The sequence below is a fragment of the Megascapheus bottae genome, chromosome 6 (genome assembly GCF_031878675.1).
Source record: "Megascapheus bottae isolate mThoBot1 chromosome 6, mThoBot2.hap1, whole genome shotgun sequence".
Taxonomy (NCBI): domain Eukaryota; kingdom Metazoa; phylum Chordata; class Mammalia; order Rodentia; family Geomyidae; genus Megascapheus; species Megascapheus bottae.
The window spans coordinates 70,290,319-70,309,903 of NC_143514.1; the positions used below are offsets into that span (position 1 = coordinate 70,290,319).

The 19,585-nt window shown below is 54.2% G+C and overlaps 1 protein-coding gene across 1 annotated transcript in view; it reads left to right on the forward strand.

The window, feature by feature from the left end:
• The first annotated feature begins 3,557 nt into the window (after positions 1 to 3,557).
• Positions 3,558 to 19,585, forward strand: part of Myom3 (myomesin 3) — a 37,073-nt gene continuing 21,045 nt past the window's right edge. Inside the window, exons 1-14 of the mRNA XM_090333865.1 lie at positions 3,558 to 3,718; positions 3,981 to 4,061; positions 5,181 to 5,334; positions 5,849 to 6,006; positions 9,049 to 9,144; positions 10,660 to 10,748; positions 12,630 to 12,674; positions 13,237 to 13,377; positions 14,612 to 14,773; positions 15,582 to 15,723; positions 15,987 to 16,186; positions 16,732 to 16,785; positions 17,137 to 17,264; positions 18,135 to 18,318. Coding sequence (XP_090189991.1) covers positions 3,558 to 3,718; positions 3,981 to 4,061; positions 5,181 to 5,334; positions 5,849 to 6,006; positions 9,049 to 9,144; positions 10,660 to 10,748; positions 12,630 to 12,674; positions 13,237 to 13,377; positions 14,612 to 14,773; positions 15,582 to 15,723; positions 15,987 to 16,186; positions 16,732 to 16,785; positions 17,137 to 17,264; positions 18,135 to 18,318 — 1,795 coding nt within the window. The remainder of the gene's footprint in view (positions 3,719 to 3,980; positions 4,062 to 5,180; positions 5,335 to 5,848; positions 6,007 to 9,048; positions 9,145 to 10,659; positions 10,749 to 12,629; positions 12,675 to 13,236; positions 13,378 to 14,611; positions 14,774 to 15,581; positions 15,724 to 15,986; positions 16,187 to 16,731; positions 16,786 to 17,136; positions 17,265 to 18,134; positions 18,319 to 19,585) is intronic.

Consider the following 19,585-nt stretch of genomic DNA (forward strand, 5'->3'; position numbering starts at 1 on the left):
GCTGCCCAGCCAGGACGGGACAGTGCCCCCCCACGCCATAGTTCCCATCCATTGTCACCACACTGTCTTGGCGTTGCTATATTTAAGACGGTGAAGCAGGCTCCAGGATCACATTCTTCACGCAGTCCTCACTGAGCAGAAAGAGCCTGAGGACCCTCTCCTTCTAGAATCTTCTCCTTCTCAGAGACACTTCTGTGGATCCAACTGCTTCTGTGAGTTACCCTTCAGGGATTGGGGTGAGGAGAAAAAGCTCAGAAAGCAAAATCTTAGCTTTCTCTGTGTGTGTGTGTGTGTGTGTGTGTGTGTGTGTGTGTGTGTGTGTGTGCGAGAGAGAGAGAGAGAGAGAGAGAAGAGAGAGAGAGAGAGAGAGAGAGAGAGAGAGAGAGAGAGAGAGAGAGAGAGAGAGAGAGAGAGAGAGAGAGCACCCAATCTTCAGTGAGTTCCTGGATCATCTTGGCTGAATCCTATGTGATATGAAAACCCCACCCCACCCCCAAAAATTATGGCCCTTGGGGACCCACTTACCAGTGGCATTTTTGCCATCATCGGGCAGCCATTGGCAGGACCAGGGTGAGCTGGCAAGTCGATCAGACTTGCAGCAAGCTGCCTGAGCCCTGCTTGGCCAACCCCACGGTCCTGGGATTCAGAGGGCTTCCCCCAGCCCAGAGATTGACAGGCAGGAAACAGAGGCTCCACTGGGAAACTGAGGCTTTGCTTCACTTGCCAGGGCCAAGTCATCCTAGCCTCCTGGGCACTGGGGAGCCACGGCTTGTCCTGGGTGATGCAGGATACACCCGGCTGTGATCACCCTTCACAGCTACTCGGCCATGGACTCCTGACAGGCCTTGGCTGTCAATCTCTCAATCTCCAGAAAAGGGAGAGAGGGCCTCCTGGGGTTGGGGGAGCTTAGCAAAGGCTGGGGTGCCGACCCCTCCTTAGCAGGCCCACACGGAAACCTCATCCTGTGGGAAAAGGGCAACAGAGGCCGCAAACTTGTCCTTGCTTAATCCCACGCACCAGCTGGTGCTTTAAAAAGCATCGATGGCTCACCCTCTAAAGTGGGGGTCTGGCTGCTCCAGGCCTTGAGGCTGGTGACAAGCGCCAGGCAGCCCCGCTGTGCTAATCAGGATAGAGCATCCAGCGGCAAGAAGCCAGCACTGATGCCAGCCAACGCCAGCCCTGGCCCCTGGGGCCACGATGTCCTAGAACGGTAGAGCCTCACTCTGCTCCAGCAAGGATGGAAGCCACAAAGCCCTGTGCTGTGAGGAGGAGAGGATGCAATGAGCAGGGCTGGATGCTTCTTGGGATACAGAGACAGCCTCTTCCATTGGGAATAGGACGAAAACTGTAGGGATGTCTGACAGTTGCACTGAAAGTCAGTGGAAACCCATGGAATGTTGGGGGCAACCCTTGGGCCCTGCTACTCTGTGGTAACCCACTGTCCTTCCTGTTGTCCTGAATGGACGCCCAAAGGGACCCAACTTTCAGGGCCTGGAAGGAGTGAATGACCAGTAGCTTGGCCTCTAGCAAGCTGAGCCCTGAAACCCTATAACAACCCTTCCAGGGCCCAGAGGGCTCCCTGCGCTGCCATGGGCTTAGAGAGAAGGCCCCAGGTGCTGCATTCAGATGATCTCCACATGTGTACATGCATACACACATGTGCACACACTTGTGTATATATACACATGTCCAGTGCATGTGTACTCGCATACAAACACATATGCATGCACACACATACATGTTTCATTTGAAGGTGTTCATGCAAACGTGCATGCATGTGTACACATATGCACACAGTGACATGTGTACCTATGTGTGCATACACACAACACATGTGTACATACATGTACATACTTGTGCATGTGCACCCCTATGTGTGTGTACATGTGCACGCATATACATGTATTGGCATATGTATTTACATGCACACTTACACATACACACACACACACACACTCACATGTACACACATACAGTGCCACCTCTGGAGAGGCAGAAGCAGCATCTCTTCTCCTCTCCTCCCTGACAGCCCAGGCGCCCTCTGAGGCAGGAAGCCTCTCATCCAGAATCCCCCACTAGAAGTGGTATGAAAACTATCTCGGGGAGCCCACCAAGTATCCTACAGCTTTGTTGGCAGAAAGTGCACCCCCAAACCCAGCAGTGGCACTGAATCCCGGTCTTGGAAAAGTCTGAGTGCAAACCCCACACACAGCAGCAAGCCGGGGGCCACCCCTCCACTAGCCTCTCCATCCTGTGGTTCACTCAGGCCCAGGTTCTGAGTCAATTTGGTCCAAGATTTCTGGGCATCACATGGGGCCCAGACCTGAGATTTAGGAACATAAAGGAGTGAATTGTGCTCTCCATTAAAGATAGGCCGTGTGGCCCACTGCGTCCCCAGCTGGGGGACACCTGGAGGTCAGCAGAGCTGGGAGCCAGGTACAGCCAGTGACTTGAACCAGCCATCCCCTCCCCGCTTCCTTCTCAGAGCCGTGGGGATGTGTCCATTGCTTAAGTGAATGTAAGAATGGGGACCACACATGTACATGGCACTGAGTCAGCACTCGGGATTGTCACTTTTCATTGCCTTACAACCTTGTGGCCAGTCACAGTGGCCTGAATCTGTAATCTCAGCTTCTCAGAGACAAAGTAAAGGAAGTGAAGGTATAGCTTAAGTAGTAGAACGCCAGCCTTGATGGGGGAAAAAAGAAGCAAGGTCCTCCAGCCCTAAGTTCAAGGCCAGTACTGGCATATAAATAAATAACTGGCTGAGAGCATGGCTCAGTCAGTAGAGATCCTATCCGGCATGCACAGCCCTGCGTTCCACCCCTAGCACTGCCTATGGAGGAGGAGGAAGCAATCACACAGCACAGTCAAAGCACTGGAATAACTCAGTAAGGGGATGGTGAGGGGTTTTGTGGGGTTTTTTGTGGGGTGGAAGGGTTTGGTACAGATCTTGGGACTGAACTCGGGGCTTAGGTGTTCTCCCTGAGCTTTGTTGCTCAAAGCTAGAGTTCTATCGCTTTGAGCTACAGTTCCACTTCCAGCTTTTCAGTGGTTAATTGGAGATAAGAGTCCCAGGGCTGGGAGTTTGGCCTAGTGGTAGCGTGCTTGCATGCATGCACGAAGACCTGGGTTTGATTCCTCAGCACCACATACACAGAAAAAAGCCAGAAGTGGTGTTGTGGCTCTAGTGGTAGAGCTCTAGCCTTGAGAAAGCCCAAGGACAGTGCTCAGGCCCTGAGTTCAAGCCCAGGACTGGCAAAAAAAAAAAAAAAAAGAGTCCCATGGACTTTCTTGCCTGGGCTGGCCTGCATGGGAGAGGGGAGAGGACTTGCTCAGATTGGGGACACTAGGGAGGGGGATGGAGAAGCCAGGCTCAGAGTAGACAGGTCTTCGTCCTCTCCAGCCTCAGTTTCCCTAGGTGCTCTGTAGAGAGAACCCACACACACACATACACACACATACCTCAAAACGCTCGCAGAGATGGGGTGGCAAGAAGACGGTGTGGGAAGGACACTCACAGGATGAATATGAGCCCTGGTTGTTCTCTCGTAGCCATGACTCTGCCCCACGGCCCTGGAAATGCTGGGGAATCCCAGGTACCCCAAACCATGCAGGTCCACAGGCTGGAACACCGGCAGGAGGAGGAGCGGAAGGAGGAGCGGCAGCAGAGCCTGCACATGGGCTCCTCCGTGCAGAGGAGGACCTTCCGAAGCAGGTGGGAGCACAGAGGACGCCCTACCTAGCCAATGTCCCATGGGTGGGCCCAGCGCAGCCCCTAGAGACCCCGCTGACGGGGAGGGGGGAGGCATCACCCCATTCTCTAAGACCCCAGCCTCAGGGGGAGGGTTTGCTCCCTGGAGGCCTCAATATGAGAAAGGAGGCTCGGTCCTGCCGGCTGGGCTCCTGACTAGCAGCACAGCCCTAGAGTCTCAGCCAGGCCCCCACTGCCAGCCATGACGACCGCTTCTCTCGAGCAGTGAGGAGGAACATAAGTTCAGCGCCGCCGACTACGCCCTGGCTGCAGCCCTGGCCCTCACAGCCTCCTCTGAGAGGTCCTGGTAAGTCACCTGGGCTGTCCTGGAGGAGGGTCCCTCCTGCCCGTGCCCTGCCTCACACCTGGGCCCTCACTGGAGCTTAGAGAACTTGCTGGAAGTTACACATGGAAAGAGAGGGGCCAGGTAGGAGTTTAAGCCCAGAACCGTCTCCTCACATAGGTACACCCCTGTCCTCTGGGGGGGGGAGGCTCCCCAAGGGGCCAACCCCATCACCTGTGCAGGAGGGGCTGGAGAAGAGATAAGGAGCCAGAAACAGACTCTGAGTCTGTTTAGGATAGGGCTTCTTGGGCTCTGGAGAGACAGCAGATGGATATAGGGAGGACCCTGGGCCGGGGGCTCTGAGTCAGGGTCCTGTGACAAGTCTGTCCTCATGTGATCACCAAGCCTCAGTTCCCTGCCTGACCACTTTTTTGCTGTGATTGTAGTTGTTTGCAGTAGGGCTTGAACTCAGAGCCTGGGCACTTCCCTGAGCACTTCAGCTCAAGGCTTGCACTCTATCACTTTGAGCCTTAATGTTACAGTTGTTTGGTGGTTAATTGGAGATAAGAATCTCATGGACTTTCCTGCCCAGGTTGGCTTCAAACAGCAGTCCTCAGATCTCAGCCTCCCTCGTTAGTAGCTAGTGAGCCACTAGTGCCCAGAACCTGATCCTTTTTATAATAAGCAAAGAAGGCCCCCAATGGCTGGCTTACCCTTGGTAATTTGCCTTGCAAATTCTCCCAATGGTCAAGCATAAGCTAGACTCCACTGCTGGCAGATCCTTTCCAGTGTCTGAACACAAAACCAGTCCTCAGAAGGTGCTAGACACCAGGTCACACCTCTAATCCTAGCTACGTAGGAGCCTGAGATGGCAGGATCATGTCAAAGACAGCCCAAAGCAGGAAAGCATGTGAGACTCCTATCTTTAATAAACCAACAAAAAGCCTTCAATGGAGCTGTGGCTCAAGTAGTAGACTGCCAATCTTGTACAGACTAAAGCTAAGGGACACTGCTTAGGCCATGAGTTCAAGACTCAGATCTTGCAAAAAAAAAAAAAAGCCTAATGCACTGCTGGACATAGGAACAGAAGTGGCCAGGCCACCCCAGACCATATAGGAGTCCTCGTGGCCTCTGTGATGGCAGGCAAGCCCAGCTGAGGCACGAAGCCGTGGAGTTAGAGGAACGTGGACAGAAGCGGATAGGTTTTGGCAACGACCTGGAGAGGACAGAGGTTAACTGCCTGCGCACCCAGCGGCTGCTGCGCCAGAGCCGGGACTGGAAGGCACTGCGGACGCGGGTGAGAGCAGCCAGGAGCCTCCAGGGCCATCCAGGAAAGGACCTGGACACTGCATATGAATCCCCGCATCTTACCCCTTCTAGCTGTGTGACCTGGGCCAAGTGTCTCAAGGTTCCTGAGCTGCAGCTTCCCCTCTGTCACTCAGAATAGCCACAATAGTCCTGTTGACGATTGAAGATCTGACACCATGCCTCCCCAACCCCCAGCCCCAGTCTCACTTCCCATATTTCTCAGTACTGATCAGTAATTCCCACCACAACCTGATGGGGTTGAAGCAAACATGATCATCAACCCCATTTTCCAGGTAAGAAAACTGAGGCCCTCCTCTGGTCCCACAGCTGGCTAGTAAGTAGCTGAGCTAGGCCTCTGGTCCCAGAGCCCATGCCCTGCCCGCTTGACCACACTGCCTCTCAGCCAGTGGGTCCAGGCCTACAAGAGTCTGACTGCAGAGTCTTGGTGTTGGAGCCAAGGTGGGCAGAGGTAGTCCTGGCTCATAAGCCGTTCCTGCCTCCAGACACAGGAGAAGGTTCGGGAGGCCAAGGAGCTGATCGAGCTGTGTTCTGGCCGTGGCCCCTGGTTCTGGATCCCGCTGCGTTCACATGCCGTCTGGGAACACACCACAGTCCTGCTGACCTGCACTGTGCAGGGCTCTCCGCCACTACAGGCCACGTGGTAAGACCCTCAGTGGGAGGCAGGGTCCCAGCCTCTAGTGTGCCACCTCTGAGCTCCTTACAGCCAAGCAAAACCACAGGCCCACGGACCCTAAACTGTGCCCACCCCCCAATAGAGCAACAGCTGCTGGGGAGCCTCAGGCCCTGGGTTATTCTTAGCCACCTGCCCGCCAGCCTGGGGCTGGAAGACAGAGCCACAGGAGAGCCAGCCCTTGTAAAATCACCATGCACCTGGCACAAGAAGCAGCAGCCATGAGCTGGACCTCCCTGCCAGAGGCAGGACAGGGGAAAGGGGGTGGGAGAGGAAGTGGGAGAATGGAGCCCCACTGAGAGAAGGGGCTAGAACTATAGCAGGAGCCTGTGTCTCAAGTCTAGCTTGCTTTCCACTAACTCAACCCATGGTCAGAGGAATGAGTCTAAACTTTCTGATCCTGCCTCAGTTTCCTGTTCCAAAAGCTTCTATTCAGATTGCCTGTGTGAAGATTCAACTTCACCAAGCGGTGGCTCACTCCTGTAACGGCCTTGAGCTGAAGAACTCAGGGACAAAGCCCAGGCCAAGTTCAAGCCCACAAAAAAAAAAAAAGGACAGGCTCCCAGAACTTGAAAGAACCAGAACCAGGTATAGAGGTACATGCCTGTGTCCCAGAACCCAAGAGGCTAGGACAGGAGAATCTAAATGTTAAGGCTAGCCTGGGCTATAGAATAGAGCTGTGTCTCAAATAACAAGAAAGGAAGAAAAAGAGGGGGAGGGGGAATATGGTGAAGAAGGGAGGGTGGAAGGGTGGAAGGAGGGCAAGCAAGCAAGTGGGACTCTCCTGGGGTATGACCACCGAAGACCCCTAGCTAGAGATATGGGAATAAAGCAGACAGGGTCTCAGCTGCTTTCAGTTATGTGTTTTAAGATCAGAGAGGAGGTATAGGGGAGGAAGTAGAAGATCCAGGGAGGCTTCTTAGAAGAAGCATCACAGGAGTCAGATCTTGCTGGTGAACCGCCCATTCACAGTCTTATCAGGAATGAGAAAACCAGTGCACATGTGATAACACGGAGAGAAAAGCAGCCTCTTGGACTTGGGTCGCTTCCCCCTTACGAGCCCTCTTAGCCACTTAGGAAAGGGGGTCTCTTGGCCCCATTGCACAGATGAGAGTGCTGAGGCCCAGGGAGGTTGTATGATTTGTCTAAGGTCACCCTGGCCCATGGGAGCCAGGATTTAAACTCCAGGCTCCCACTGCCAAGCCCAAACTCTTCACTGGCCCCAAGAGCAGAAAGTAACTGGGGCTGGTGTTTGTTCACGGAAGTGTGCCTGGCACCATGTTTCCGTGGGGACCAAGGCAGTCCTTACATGTAAGTGGCCCAACAGGAGGGCAGCATCCAACATGAGCCTGGCCTAAGTGGGGGTCAGAGGCTCAGCTGTCCCACCCTGAGGCCGAGCCCAGCCAGCCCTGGCGCAAACACCTACGTCTTAATCCATGGAAATCTCCTGGGAAGGGCACTGGTTTTCACCCCTGCCAAGGAGGTCACATCAGTGGAGCCAAGCATTCCTGAGGCAGGAGGAAGCCAAGGCCAGGCTCCTCTGACCCCGGCGATGAGGCAGTACCCTGCTACCTACCATTACCTGCTGCAGGGCCAGATAGAGAGGAAGTGCTGGGTCCAGAGGACGTTCCCAGCTTCCCGAGCTAGGTCTGCTCATGAAGCAACTATTGAGCACTCTCTGGATACAGTCCTCTCTGCCACAGACCCACTGCAGCCAGGCAAACGGGAGGTGCTCAGCTGGATCACTGGGGACTGGAGAGGGCCATGGAGGGATGCTCAGAGTTGGGGCCCAGCTGGAGGAGAGGGGGCAGCAGCATCCCTGCCTCGCCCAGGGTCAGTTACCAGGGCATTCCCAGGGTGATCCCTGTGGCTCTGGCCAGCCACAGGCCACACACTAAGGTAGGGTAACTATGTAGCCATATAAGTGTCCACAAATCTAACGGACCTGTATTAGAATTCATCTACCAGGCACTGGTGGCTCACCCTTATAATCCTAGCTAGTCAGGAAACTGAGATCTGAGGATCGTGGTTCAAAGCCAGCTTGGCAGGAAACTCCCTAAGACTCTCCAATAAACTACCAAAAACCCAAAAGTGAAGCTATGGCTTAAGTGGTAGAGCTCTAGCCTTGAGGGAAAGAATGCCCTAGGACTGGCACAAAAATAAAGACTCAAACATCAAAAATCTGTGCTAAGGGGCGGGAGGTAAGTTTAGATAAATAATCTTAACATCTCCCTCCCATGAATTTTATGGGACTGTTCGGGCTGGATTCTATCCCTTCCAAACCACCCCAGGTGTCTTCTGTTCTGGGATGCACTCAGGCCTTTCCAGTCCATATATAGGCTGACCACAGACAGGAGGTAAGGACTAGAGACAGGGCAGGATGCGGCTAGAGGCTTAGGAGGAGACACAGGCTGGGTCCTGCTGCTGCATCTTGGAAGGAAGGTAAAACTATGGGTGTCTGGAATGTTCCTGACCATTGTGAAGTAAGATACCTATCCTTGCCTCTCCTCAGACCTGGGCAAGCTGGAGAGCTAGGATGCCTGTTTGGGCACTGCCCTCCCCACAACAAGCAATTCAGAGGGGCCCCTTTCCAAAGAATGCCCAGCCTAAGGGCTGTGTGGGTGTGGCCCTGTTTGGCAACCATGGAGACAAACAAGGCCTGGAGGAGCCAGATCCAAGGATGGAAGCACCCTGGGACTGGAGCACCCTCTACTGGCAATGAAAGGCACACCCTGCACTCCCGTCTCCATCAGAAGCACTGGGCACAAGGCATTCACAAAGTGACCTTCTGAGGTTCCATTCAGTAATCCCGAGATGCAGGGTGGGTCCCAGCCACCTCTGGACAGGGGTATCATGTAAATGGAGTCAGCATAGCAGCCTGCTTGCTGTGGACAATGCTTAGTGTGCTCAAGCCTAGGGAAGGGAGAGGTAAGCCGAGGCCGGAGCCCAGGCCTGAGACTCTACACCTGTTCCTGCTCATCCGCTCCCTGCCACAGCCCTGTGTCTCCACAGGTACAAGGATGATGTGAGGATCGACCCTCGTCTCTTCCCCACTGGAAAGTTCCGGATTATCAACAACTATGGACTGCTGACCCTGGAGATTAGGAGGTGAGGCTGGGAACCATAACCCCCAAACCAGCACCCCCAGGTCAGAGCAGGACCCAGAATCCTTCCACCGTTCCTCTAAGCTGTTCCCTTAAGTGTGTGTGAGTGGGACTCAGGAATTGGTGTTTCACACACACACACACACACTGCCTTGAAATACATGATTAGAAATCAGAACTCAGACTAGTAGGAGGGATGAAGCACTGTGCAAGGCATGCTGGGAAAGAGAAGAGCCACACACATAATCACACCATGAGTACACGTGTGTACCTGCACACCTTAGGAGGGTGAGTCGTGTGTGTGTGTGTGTGTGTGTGTGTGCGTGTGTGTGTGTGCCAGTCCTGAGGCTTGAACTCACGGCCTGAGCATTATCCTTGGGCTTTCTTGAGGCTTAAGCTACAGCACCACTTCCAGCTTTTTCTGTGTATGTGGTACTGAGGAATCAAACCCAGGTCTTTGTGCCAGCTAGGCAAGCACTCTACCACTAGGCCAAACTTCCAGCAAGATGGTAAGTCTTGATTAGGATTTGGAAGGAAGAGGAGACTGTGGGGAGCTACAGAGGAAGTACAGCACAACCCTTTCCCTTGTTCCTCCCCAGAGCCATGCCAGGTGCTTGACAGCCAGAAAGAAGCCAGGGCCTCACACACAGACCCTGTGGTCTCCATGGGGGTGAGAATAGAGGAAGGGATGGATGTGGTGCTGAATGGATGCCCTAGGTTAGGAACAGGTGTGGGACTAGGCTGTAGCTCAGTGGCAGAGCTCCTGCCTCCTGTGTACAGGACCTTGAGTTAGAATCCTAGCGTCACCACCACTGTTGGATTAATCAAATGTTAAGAGAAGTGGCTGGGTCTTGCACAGCTAGTGTGGAGTGGAGCTTGGGCTTGGCCAATGCTGTGTCTGGATTTTTCTCTACAATTCCAGCCTCAGGTGGAAAACACCCTAGCACACAAGTCTCATACAAAGAGGTAACAGGGGCAGCTCGGTCAGATGGCCTGGGAGGGAGCTGACCAGACCCTCTGCTAGGCACATAACAGGGTGGTCAGGGTGGTGAGACCTGAGCATGAGGCTTAGTTCTGGCACAGACTAGCAGTAAACCCTGACAAGTCCGAGAAAAAGAGGAGGAGGAACAGAATGGATGGATTCTGACACCGGATGTCAAGAAGAGAGGAGAGGGCTTGTCACCTTGAGGCTGGATTGAGTTCTAGTTGCTGGGTGACTCTGGGTGCGTTGCTTCATCTAGCATCCATAATAACAATGCAGTGTGGCAATGATATTCTCAAGGTATTTCTCCTCCCTACCTCTTCCCAAGCTGGTTTGGGCTGCTGTGATATCCTGTATCTCCCCCCACCCCAGGGCATCGAAGCATGGTTCTCTAAAGACACAAGGCTTTTTAGGGCTAGCACCCAGGCTCTACTCCTTGTATCAGGAAGCTTCCTTTCTATCCAGCCATCCCCATACACACCCGGGTTTCCCACACCGCCCAGCACCTTGGGAAGACAGTCCCTCTGTCCTTTTCAGATGCTCCGTGGAAGACTCGGCCACTTACACGGTGAAGGTGAAGAATGCCTACGGCCAGGCCTCCTCCTTCGCCAAAGTCCTGGTCCGCAGTAAGTGTACCCACACCCAGCAGGTCAGATCAGGCCACGGAAAACCTATGCCAAGCAGGTGAGGACATAAGACTATGCTCAGAGTCAAGGAAGGACCCAGCTCAGAGGTCCTTGACATAGGAGATCAGGTTAGCCATAGAGACTCTTGCTTCTCTAGAAGAATTTGGAGCAAGTGAGAGTCTCCTCCCTCAGACTATCACAGGCAGCAGAGCCAGCATAGAGAGGCAGGAACCACGACCCAGAGATAAACACAAAGAGGGAGAGAGGAGGTCAGGGCTTCCCTGAGCAATTGCTGTCACTCCATCCTGAGCTGGGTTTGAACAGCGCTCTGTCTGCAGTGGCATGGCAGGCTTGGGTCGTGCGCACAGGACTGGAGAACTGGGGTGAAAGAGGAAACTTTCCTCCGAGTGATTCAGTCCCTCTCACCACCCTCCCATGGACACCTCCATCCACGTAGACCACAAGTTAGACAGATGTCCAAGGAGACCTTGGGGGCAGTCTCCATGAACACACCATCCCAGCCGAGGGCCTCTGAGAGATCAGCCTGGCCCTGCCAGCCCTGCAGAAGGGATGAAGGTGTGTTCCCAGCTCACTGGCTCCTCCACTGCCCTCTGGCCTTCTGGTGTGAATGGTACTTCTAGACGTTTCCCTGTGGGCATCTGAAATCACAGCCAACAGCAGGCAGAGACGCAGCCATCAGCTAGACCTGTGTGCCCATCCTGGCTCTGCTCCAACTGGCTGTATGAGCCTGCGCAGGCCATCCACCATTCTGAGCTGTGGGCTCCTCACCTGTATAGGTGGCGAGCTTGCTATACCCCTCAGGTGCTAATTAAATGAGATAAAGGCCAAGCTTGGTAACAGGCCCTTGGAGAAGATAACTCCCCACACCCATGGCCATGACTAGGACAGGGCACAAAAATTTACCCTTTCCTCAAGTGCTCCTGGGAGTCAGAGGCCCCTCCCACCCTGTCTCTGTCCTATCTGGAGTCCAGCCCCTCCCTGCCTCCCATGGCCCTTGTTAAACTATGCTCTGTTCCCCAAATAGCTCCTAAGAACAGCTGTCCTCATCGCCTGGCCAGGTTCTTGGTGTCAAAATTTGAGCTGCCCAAGGGCACTGCTCCAGAGCCACGCCCCAGGTCAGATGCCAGGGCCCACCTCTCTCAGTCCAACCATCTTTCCCTCTCTTCCTTTCCTCCCTCCCAATCCCTGTCCTTCCCACCATCACAGCCAGTGTTCCACAGACCAGCCAACCATCCTCCCCCAAGGCAACCACTCCCATCCCCTCCTCCAGCCTCATCTCCATGTAACCACAGGGAGGGTTGGAGCTTTGGGTTCTAATGCTGATTCTCCCAGTATCCCTGGGATACTACCCAGGATTGCCTGCCAGCCCCTTAGGATCTTGCTCGGGAGCCTTGGCTCAGGCTCCCTGGGTTAGCTGAGTGACTGCCTCAGTTTCCCCATCAATATGAGAGGTTACCTATGGCACTGCAGTACAAAATAAGCACTCTGTGTGCCAGCTGCTCTTACCTGTGCCTACGGGTCTTGTCCACATCACCCATAAGCTGATCGTACCTAACAATCCCAGAGTCTCTGACCAGGCTGTGAAAATAGGATGTGTTGGACTGAGGAGGGGAAAAAAGCACTTATTGAGTGCCTACTATCTATTAGGCTCTGGGTGAGGGCTTTGTTCATTGGGGTTCATTCATTTATAACCCATCACCCTCAGGTATGGACCACTACCCCTATTTTACCTGAACATACAGAGAGAGCCATAGCTGGAGCCACAAACAGACCAGAACTTAATCCACATGCAAGGTCCCCAAATCTAGTACAAGGGTTGGCTCTAAGCCTTCACTAACTCCCCTTGCTTTGGATTTTCAGCTTACCTGGGGAAGGATGCCGGCTTTGATTCAGAGATCTTTAAAAGTAAGTGGGCAGGGGCCCGGGAGCATGGCCTAGTGGTAGAGTGCTTTTCTACCATGCAAGAAGACCAGGGTTCAATTCTTCAGCACCACATATGCAGAAAAAGCCAGAAGTGGTGCTGCGGCTCAAGTGGTAGAGCCCTAGGCTTGAGAAAGCCCAAGGACAGTGCTCAGGCCCTGAATCTAAGACCCAGGACTGACCAAAAAAAAAAAAAAGTAAGTGGACAGGGGAGGAATGGGTCCTGGGAGAAGAGGGACTGGGATCCTGTACAGGCAGCTCCAGCCTCCCCATAGTCCTTTGCAGAAGAGAGCCATGAGATGCTATCCACTAGGGACATCACATACAAGCTGCTAACCTGCGGACTGACACCCGAGCTTCCCCAGCCTCTGAGTGTCATTAGAATAGGCTGGGTTAGAAAGACAAAGCCAAAGGGACAATGGGCTTGACCTTTGGACAGTTCCTTCATCCAAAAACCCCTTTGGGGATTGTCAGTCCTGCCCTAGAAGATGGGAAGGCCTCAGGGGAGGGCTCAGACTTAGACCCCAGATTTCTGTCCCCACCCCAGGATCTATGCTTGGCTCCATGGTGGAATTCACATCTCTGCTGAAGCCTGTCTTTGCCCAAGAGAAGGAGCCCTTCTGCCTGTCCTGCTTGTTCTCTGAGGACGTGTTGGACGCTGAAACAAGCATCCAGTGGCTCCAAGATGGTGAGGATGCCGGCCTTGCTCCTGGCCTTCAGAAGCCTCTCACTTGGTAGCTTGACTCCTCCAGGAAGGGACCAGAGCCCCCTTCCATCCCCAGGAAAGACAATGGAGCCTAGCTAAAGGGGGGCTGGGAGTCACCAGCCACAGGGCACTGGAAGTTGGGCCAGGCCAGGCCAGGCTGGAATCCCACCTGAAATCTGTCCTGGAGGAGGTCAATGGCATCCAGCACAATTGTGGTCACCACCAGGGGAAGGGTCTGCCCTCCCCTGTGGTCACTCTGGTTTAGGTACATTCCCACTACTCTGAAGTGAGTGATAATGACGCTGAGCCAGGCAGAAGGCAGGACAGCACATTTGACCCAGCAGGCTCTGTGGCTACTGCAGGAGCTTCTCAGAGTCAGCAAGCAGGAGAAGATAAAGAGCTGCCCAGAAGGATGCAAGGGATGCCACAGGAAAAGGCTGGCCCAGGACACACAGAAAAGGCAGGAAGAGGTGGCCCCACCAAGGAAGAGGATGGCTGGTCCTGCCCCATCTGTGACCAGGCCTGCAGCCAAAAGACAAGGAGTGCGGCTCATGCCACCTCCCCGGCACACCCAGGCTCTGAGCAGCAGGCAGCTGCACCTGCTGGGGATGGGTAGAAGCCTAGGAAGGCAACAGGAGCTGAGAAGCAGCTGCCAAGGCCAGCCTGAGATGTTTCTCCAGACCTGTAGATCGTCCAGAATTAAGTGCTGACAGGAGGAGGAGCCTCCGGGTGGGACAGAGCGAAAGGACAGCTCTAGGGTGGCAGAGGACAGGGTCTAGTCCTCGTCACCTCACCTCAGGCTTTCAGCTGACCCCTCAGCCAGCCCTGGATGAGACCCCCCAACTCTTTCAACAAGATTCCAACCCCCAACATGACCCACATCCTTCACCAAGTTTCTCTCTTCCTCCCTCTGAACCCCAAGTTCCTCATGGAACCCCTGGGTCTACAGTGAGCCCGGAGACCTCCCACAGGGCCCCCGTTGGTGGTTCTTAATGAACACACAGTTCCTCACCTTTTTGAAACCCTCTCTCCTTCGTTCAGGCCCTTCCCCTTCTCCAGGTCTGTCCCTTCCTCCAGCTTTTTTGCCCAGGAAGTCCCAACCTGATCTTGGGCCCGTGCTGAGCCCCAGGTGGCAGTCATAGCAGCCCTCTCTTTGCCAGGGCCAGAACTCCAGATGAGGTCAGGATCCCCCACATTAAACCCCCTCCCTCCACAGGCCGGCTGCTGAGGTCCTCCGCTCTTCGGCAGATCCTCTACGCAGACCGCCAGGCATCCCTGAAGGTGTCCCGGGCCTACAAGGAGGATGAGGGGTTCTACATGGTGCAAGTGGCCACACCCTTTGGGCCCCAGGAGCAGAGCACCTATGTGTTTGTGAGAGGTAAGAGGGGCAGGAGGCCAGGAGGCCAGGAGCAGGAGTTTTGTGGGGCCTCAAACACTCAGGATCTCAGTCCTTAGCTGTAAGATGAGAGTGTGGAGTGAGACTCTCTCTAAGGAACCCCACAACTCCCTATTGACAAGTCCCTCAAAGGGACATGTCCTAGGAGGCAGTCTAGGTGAGGACAGGGGAAGGAAGGCCACCTGTGGGGATTGTAGGACTCTGGTACAATCAGGCGAATTCTGCCTCTTGGCCTTTAAACTCATCTGTGTTCTAATCTCAGTTTGGTGACTTCACTAAGCTGGGAGACTTTGAGCCTATGGCTTAACCTCTGTGACTCAGTTTCCCCATCTATAAAGTGGAGGTTGTTCTGAGGCTAAGAGATGATTATTATTGGGGTGTTTGGTATAAAATGAAACCTAAATTAATAAAAAAAAAATCCTCAGGGATGGGAGCATGGCTTACTGGTAGAGAGCTTGCCTAGCATGCATGAAGCCCTGAGTTCTATTCCTCAGTATCACAGACACAGAAAAGGCAGGACATGGTGCAGTAGCTCAAATGGTAGAATACTAGCTTTGAACAAAAAGCAGCTCAGAGACAGCGCCCCGGCCCTGAGTTCAAACCCTAGGACTGTCAAGCTTTTGATACTGGGAAGCAGGTGCAAGGCCCTGTGCTCAAGGTCAAGTTGAGTCCCTCGTCCTCCAAGAGGGCTGGGAGGGGGAGAATACTGGGCGGAAGCTGAGGAGTACGAGTCAGGTCTCCCCAAAACCCCAGGCTGAGGAACATCCTCCTATCCCCGCCTGGGTTTCAGATGCTGCAGCTGAGAAACCGGGAGCCCCTGGCTCCCCTCTCAGTGTCCAGTGCCGGGAGGTGAACAGAGATTGCCTCCTGCTGACCTGGATCCCACCCAGTGACACGCGAGGCAGCCCCATCACCAGCTACACCATCGAGCTGTGAGTCAGAGCCCTCGGAGAGAACTGGGAAAGGGCTGGGGCGCTGTGCCTGGGGCTCCAGGACCCCACAAGTTCCATGAGTGGCACCAGCTGTTCTGATCCGTGTGGCACTGGGTGGTGGTAAGCCACGTTTCTCCGTGGCACAGGGCAGCCCTTTACTGGGCAGACGTTAATTACCTGGACAGGTGGTGGCCCCTATAGAACCTAAACTGGGAAGGCGCAAAGCATGGGCAGGGCTGAAAACAAGGGCCTGTCTCCCACAGGTGTCAGGGTGACTCTGAGGAATGGGTGTCCTGCCATGAAGCCCCGGGGGGTACCTGTCGGTGCCCCATCCAAGGCCTCGTGGAAGGCCAACGCTACCGATTCCGTGTAAGAGCAGTGAGCAGGGCCGGCAGCAGCCTCCCCTCCAAGGCCTCAGAAACGGTGGTCATGCGTGCCCCTGACGCTCTCCGTGGAAGGACTGGTGAGACCAAAGGTCCAGGAGGGATAGGCTAGGGCAGAGGTCCAGGCATGCGCAGAACTGGCTCACCCAGAAGACAGATAGCTACCCCCATCTAAGGGTGTGTGTGTGTGTGTGTGTGTGTGTGTGTGTGTGTGTGTGTGTGTGTGTGAAACACATTCCCCAACCCTTTGGCAGCTCTAAGGTGACAGGAAACACAACCCAGCCCCCAGGAAGTCAAAGCCTGATGGAGGAGACACAATCCTGTTCTAGGAACCTCTGGCCTGATGGAGGAGATCACTAAGACCTCACAGAAGACAATGATAGCACAGCACTTTTAGGGGTCACCTGGCTTGACTTGAGCTCCATCACACATGTGGACATTGTTCCTCCTCTCTGTCCTCATCTGCCCCAAGAGCCCTTCTCAGGACTTGAGAGCAGCACAACCCCACTTTGTCCTCCCCAAAAAGCTAGGCCAGAAGCCACTTACCTAAGGCTACACGGCAAGGGTGTGGGACCAGGGTGGGTTGGGCAGGACAGTGAACCCCCTGTCCTCCTCCTTCCCCCAGAAATCTCCTTCGATCTGGGCAGCAAGATCACAGTCAGCATGGATGACTTTGAAGGTATGTGCGAACAAACACCACTCTTCCACACCGGCCCCTGGACAGTTCTAGAACTGGAGGACACAGACAGAGAAGCAGAGGAGCAGAGGAGCAGGCCATGCTCTGAGTGTGGGGAGGGGAGGCCCCCAGTGCTGGGGGTCTGTGGGGTTCATAGAAAAGGCTGCAGAAAAAACTTTGAGCCAAGTACCAGAAGCAGAGCTCTGGTCCTAGCTCTGCCTGGCCTTGCTGCACACCTGGGGATAAGTCCCTGCCCGCCCCCTCCCTCCCAATTCCTCCTCTATGGATGCAGGGCTAAGATCAGGGGTCTCCCAGGACCCACCCACTCACCTCTGCCCTGGTGACTGGTTCCAGATGCTGTAACCATCCCCTCACCCCCGACCAATGTCCACGCCAGTGAGATCCGAGAAGCCTATGCAGTTCTGAGCTGGGAGGAGCCAAGGCCCCGGGGCAAAGCCCCACTGACCTACTCACTGGAGAAGGTACTGGACCCCCAGATCCCCCAGAGGGAGCCTGAGAAACAGACTCTCCTGGGACCCAGGGGGTGAGAAATGCAGGGTGCTGAGAAGCCCCCCCTGGGGGGATGCTCTGGAAAAGAGGTGATCACTCGTGGAAGGGCCTGAGCAGTGGCCCCCACGCAGAAGTAGAGGGATGGATAAAAATGACCTTTGATGGTGACCAAACCTGAGAGCCAGGCGCTCTACTGCTAAGCCACCCCCGAGGCCCAAGTCTTTCACATGGGATGGCAGTTCCTGAGTCTTGTTAGAAAATGCACAGAATGAAGGGGTGCAGAGGCTGCACTGTGGCGAGGCACCCCGTGCCCAGGCGAGGGCGGCTGGCACACAGTGGCTCACAGCTTCTTAGCGGGTCCTGTTGGGAGGCTGATTGGGGTCACAGGATGCGTCCAGCACTATGAGGTTCTCAAAGGAGTGACAGTGACGGAGTTGGGGGCCCTGGGTCGGGGTTCCAGGGCAGGGAAGCATGGGCAGAGTAGAAGAAAGTGTGGGTTCAAGTTAAAAATGGCTCAAGTCAGGCGCTGGTGACTTACACCTATAATCCTAGTAGTTAGGAGGCTAAGATGTGATGACCACATTGTGAAGCCAGCCCGGGCAGGCAAGCTCCTAAGACTCCAATTAACCACCCAGCAGCCAGATGTGGAGCTGTGGCTCAAATGGTAGAATGCCATCCTAGTAAGAGCACAGTGTCCTGAGTTCAAGCCCCAGGACCAGCACATGTTCAAATCCTGGGAAAGTTCAAATCCTGGATTCTGCTGTGTGATCCCAAGCCAGTTTCCTAACTTCCTTAGTTTCTCCCATCCCACTCTAGAGAACCAAAGCCTGTTCCTCTTGCAGTCGGTCATAGGTAGTGGCACCTGGGAAGCTATCCGCCCAGAAGCACCCGTGAGGTCCCCACGGTTCGCCCTTCTGGACCTGGAGAAAGGGAAGTCGTATGTCTTCAGAGTTCGAGCCATGAACCAGTATGGCATGAGTGAGCCCTCGGAGCCCAGCGAACCCATCTCCCTGAAGGGCAGGCCAGGTACCAGGAGATGCAGGGATGGTGGCCGGAAGCAGCCTGGGCCAGGTTGTCCTTTTGGGTTGTTGGGAAGCAGCGAGTCTTCTGCCTTATCTTGATTCCTTTCACCAATCAGGAAGCTAAATAGCAAGATTTATGCCATCAGAAATCGTATTTCTTAGCTGGATGCCAGTGGCTCATGCCTGTAATCCTAACTACTCAGGAGGCTGAGATTTAAGGGTCACCATCCTAGGCAGGCCAGCCCAGAAAGGAGTCTGTGAGACTCTTATCTCTAGTTTAACCACACACACACACACACACACACACACACACACACACACACACACACACACACAATAATAGTAACATTTCTCTGGAGACTGAGTTCAGGAATGTACAGACATTTTCCCCAGATCAACAAACAATTCACAGGTAACAGAGCCTGGGTCCAGCCCAGAAGCTTTGTGTACCTAAGGACTTTCGTTGCTAAAGGCTGCTGAGCAGCTCCCATGATTCCTCCCGCCAGGGTCAACACGTGGCATCCTGTTTCTGGCTTTTTAACTCCACACATATCAAGGCACCTTTGGAGATGTATGTACAGGCCATAAGTAGTGCTTTGTAAAAGTTAACACTGTCTTGCAAATATTCCCCCCAAAAATGAAGTCTTATGAGATGCATCATTGCAGAATCTTTGGGCCACTATTTGCCACAGGTCTGCTCCACTTAAGCTCTTGCCCTGCAGTAGAAGCCAGGCCCCTGGACCCATGGTCTTCCTGCAGGATCTCCTCCAGCCTCTCCACCAGACAGCTGTACTTGCCACTGTGCACCTCAAACTCAGGACCCGGTACAGGTGACAGGACCTGCCTGAGCTCAAGACATCCAATCCATTTTTTTAGTTCGTGGGTCTTGGGCCAGGGCAATGTCTAGCTCAGGGGCAGTGCATGCGTCCCTCCCTGTGGCCTCTGAGTTTGCCTGGGCCCAGAAGAACGTGGAGACTCCTGTCCTAAATGTCCTCTCTTCACATCTGAGAAGCCTTGCCCTTTCATCTGTATAATCTCTCTCTCCTTCTCTCTCTCTCTCTCTCTCTCTCTCTCTCTCTCGTTCTCTCCATATAAGACAGCTTTCAGGCTGGGAAATTGGCCTAGTGGTAGAGTGCTTGCCTAGCATGCACAAAGACCCGGGTTTGATTCCTCAGTACCATATACATAGAAAAAAAAAAAAAAGCCAGAGGTGGTGCTGTGGCTCAAGTGGTAGAGTCCTATCCCTGAGAAAATCCAGGAACAGTGCTCAG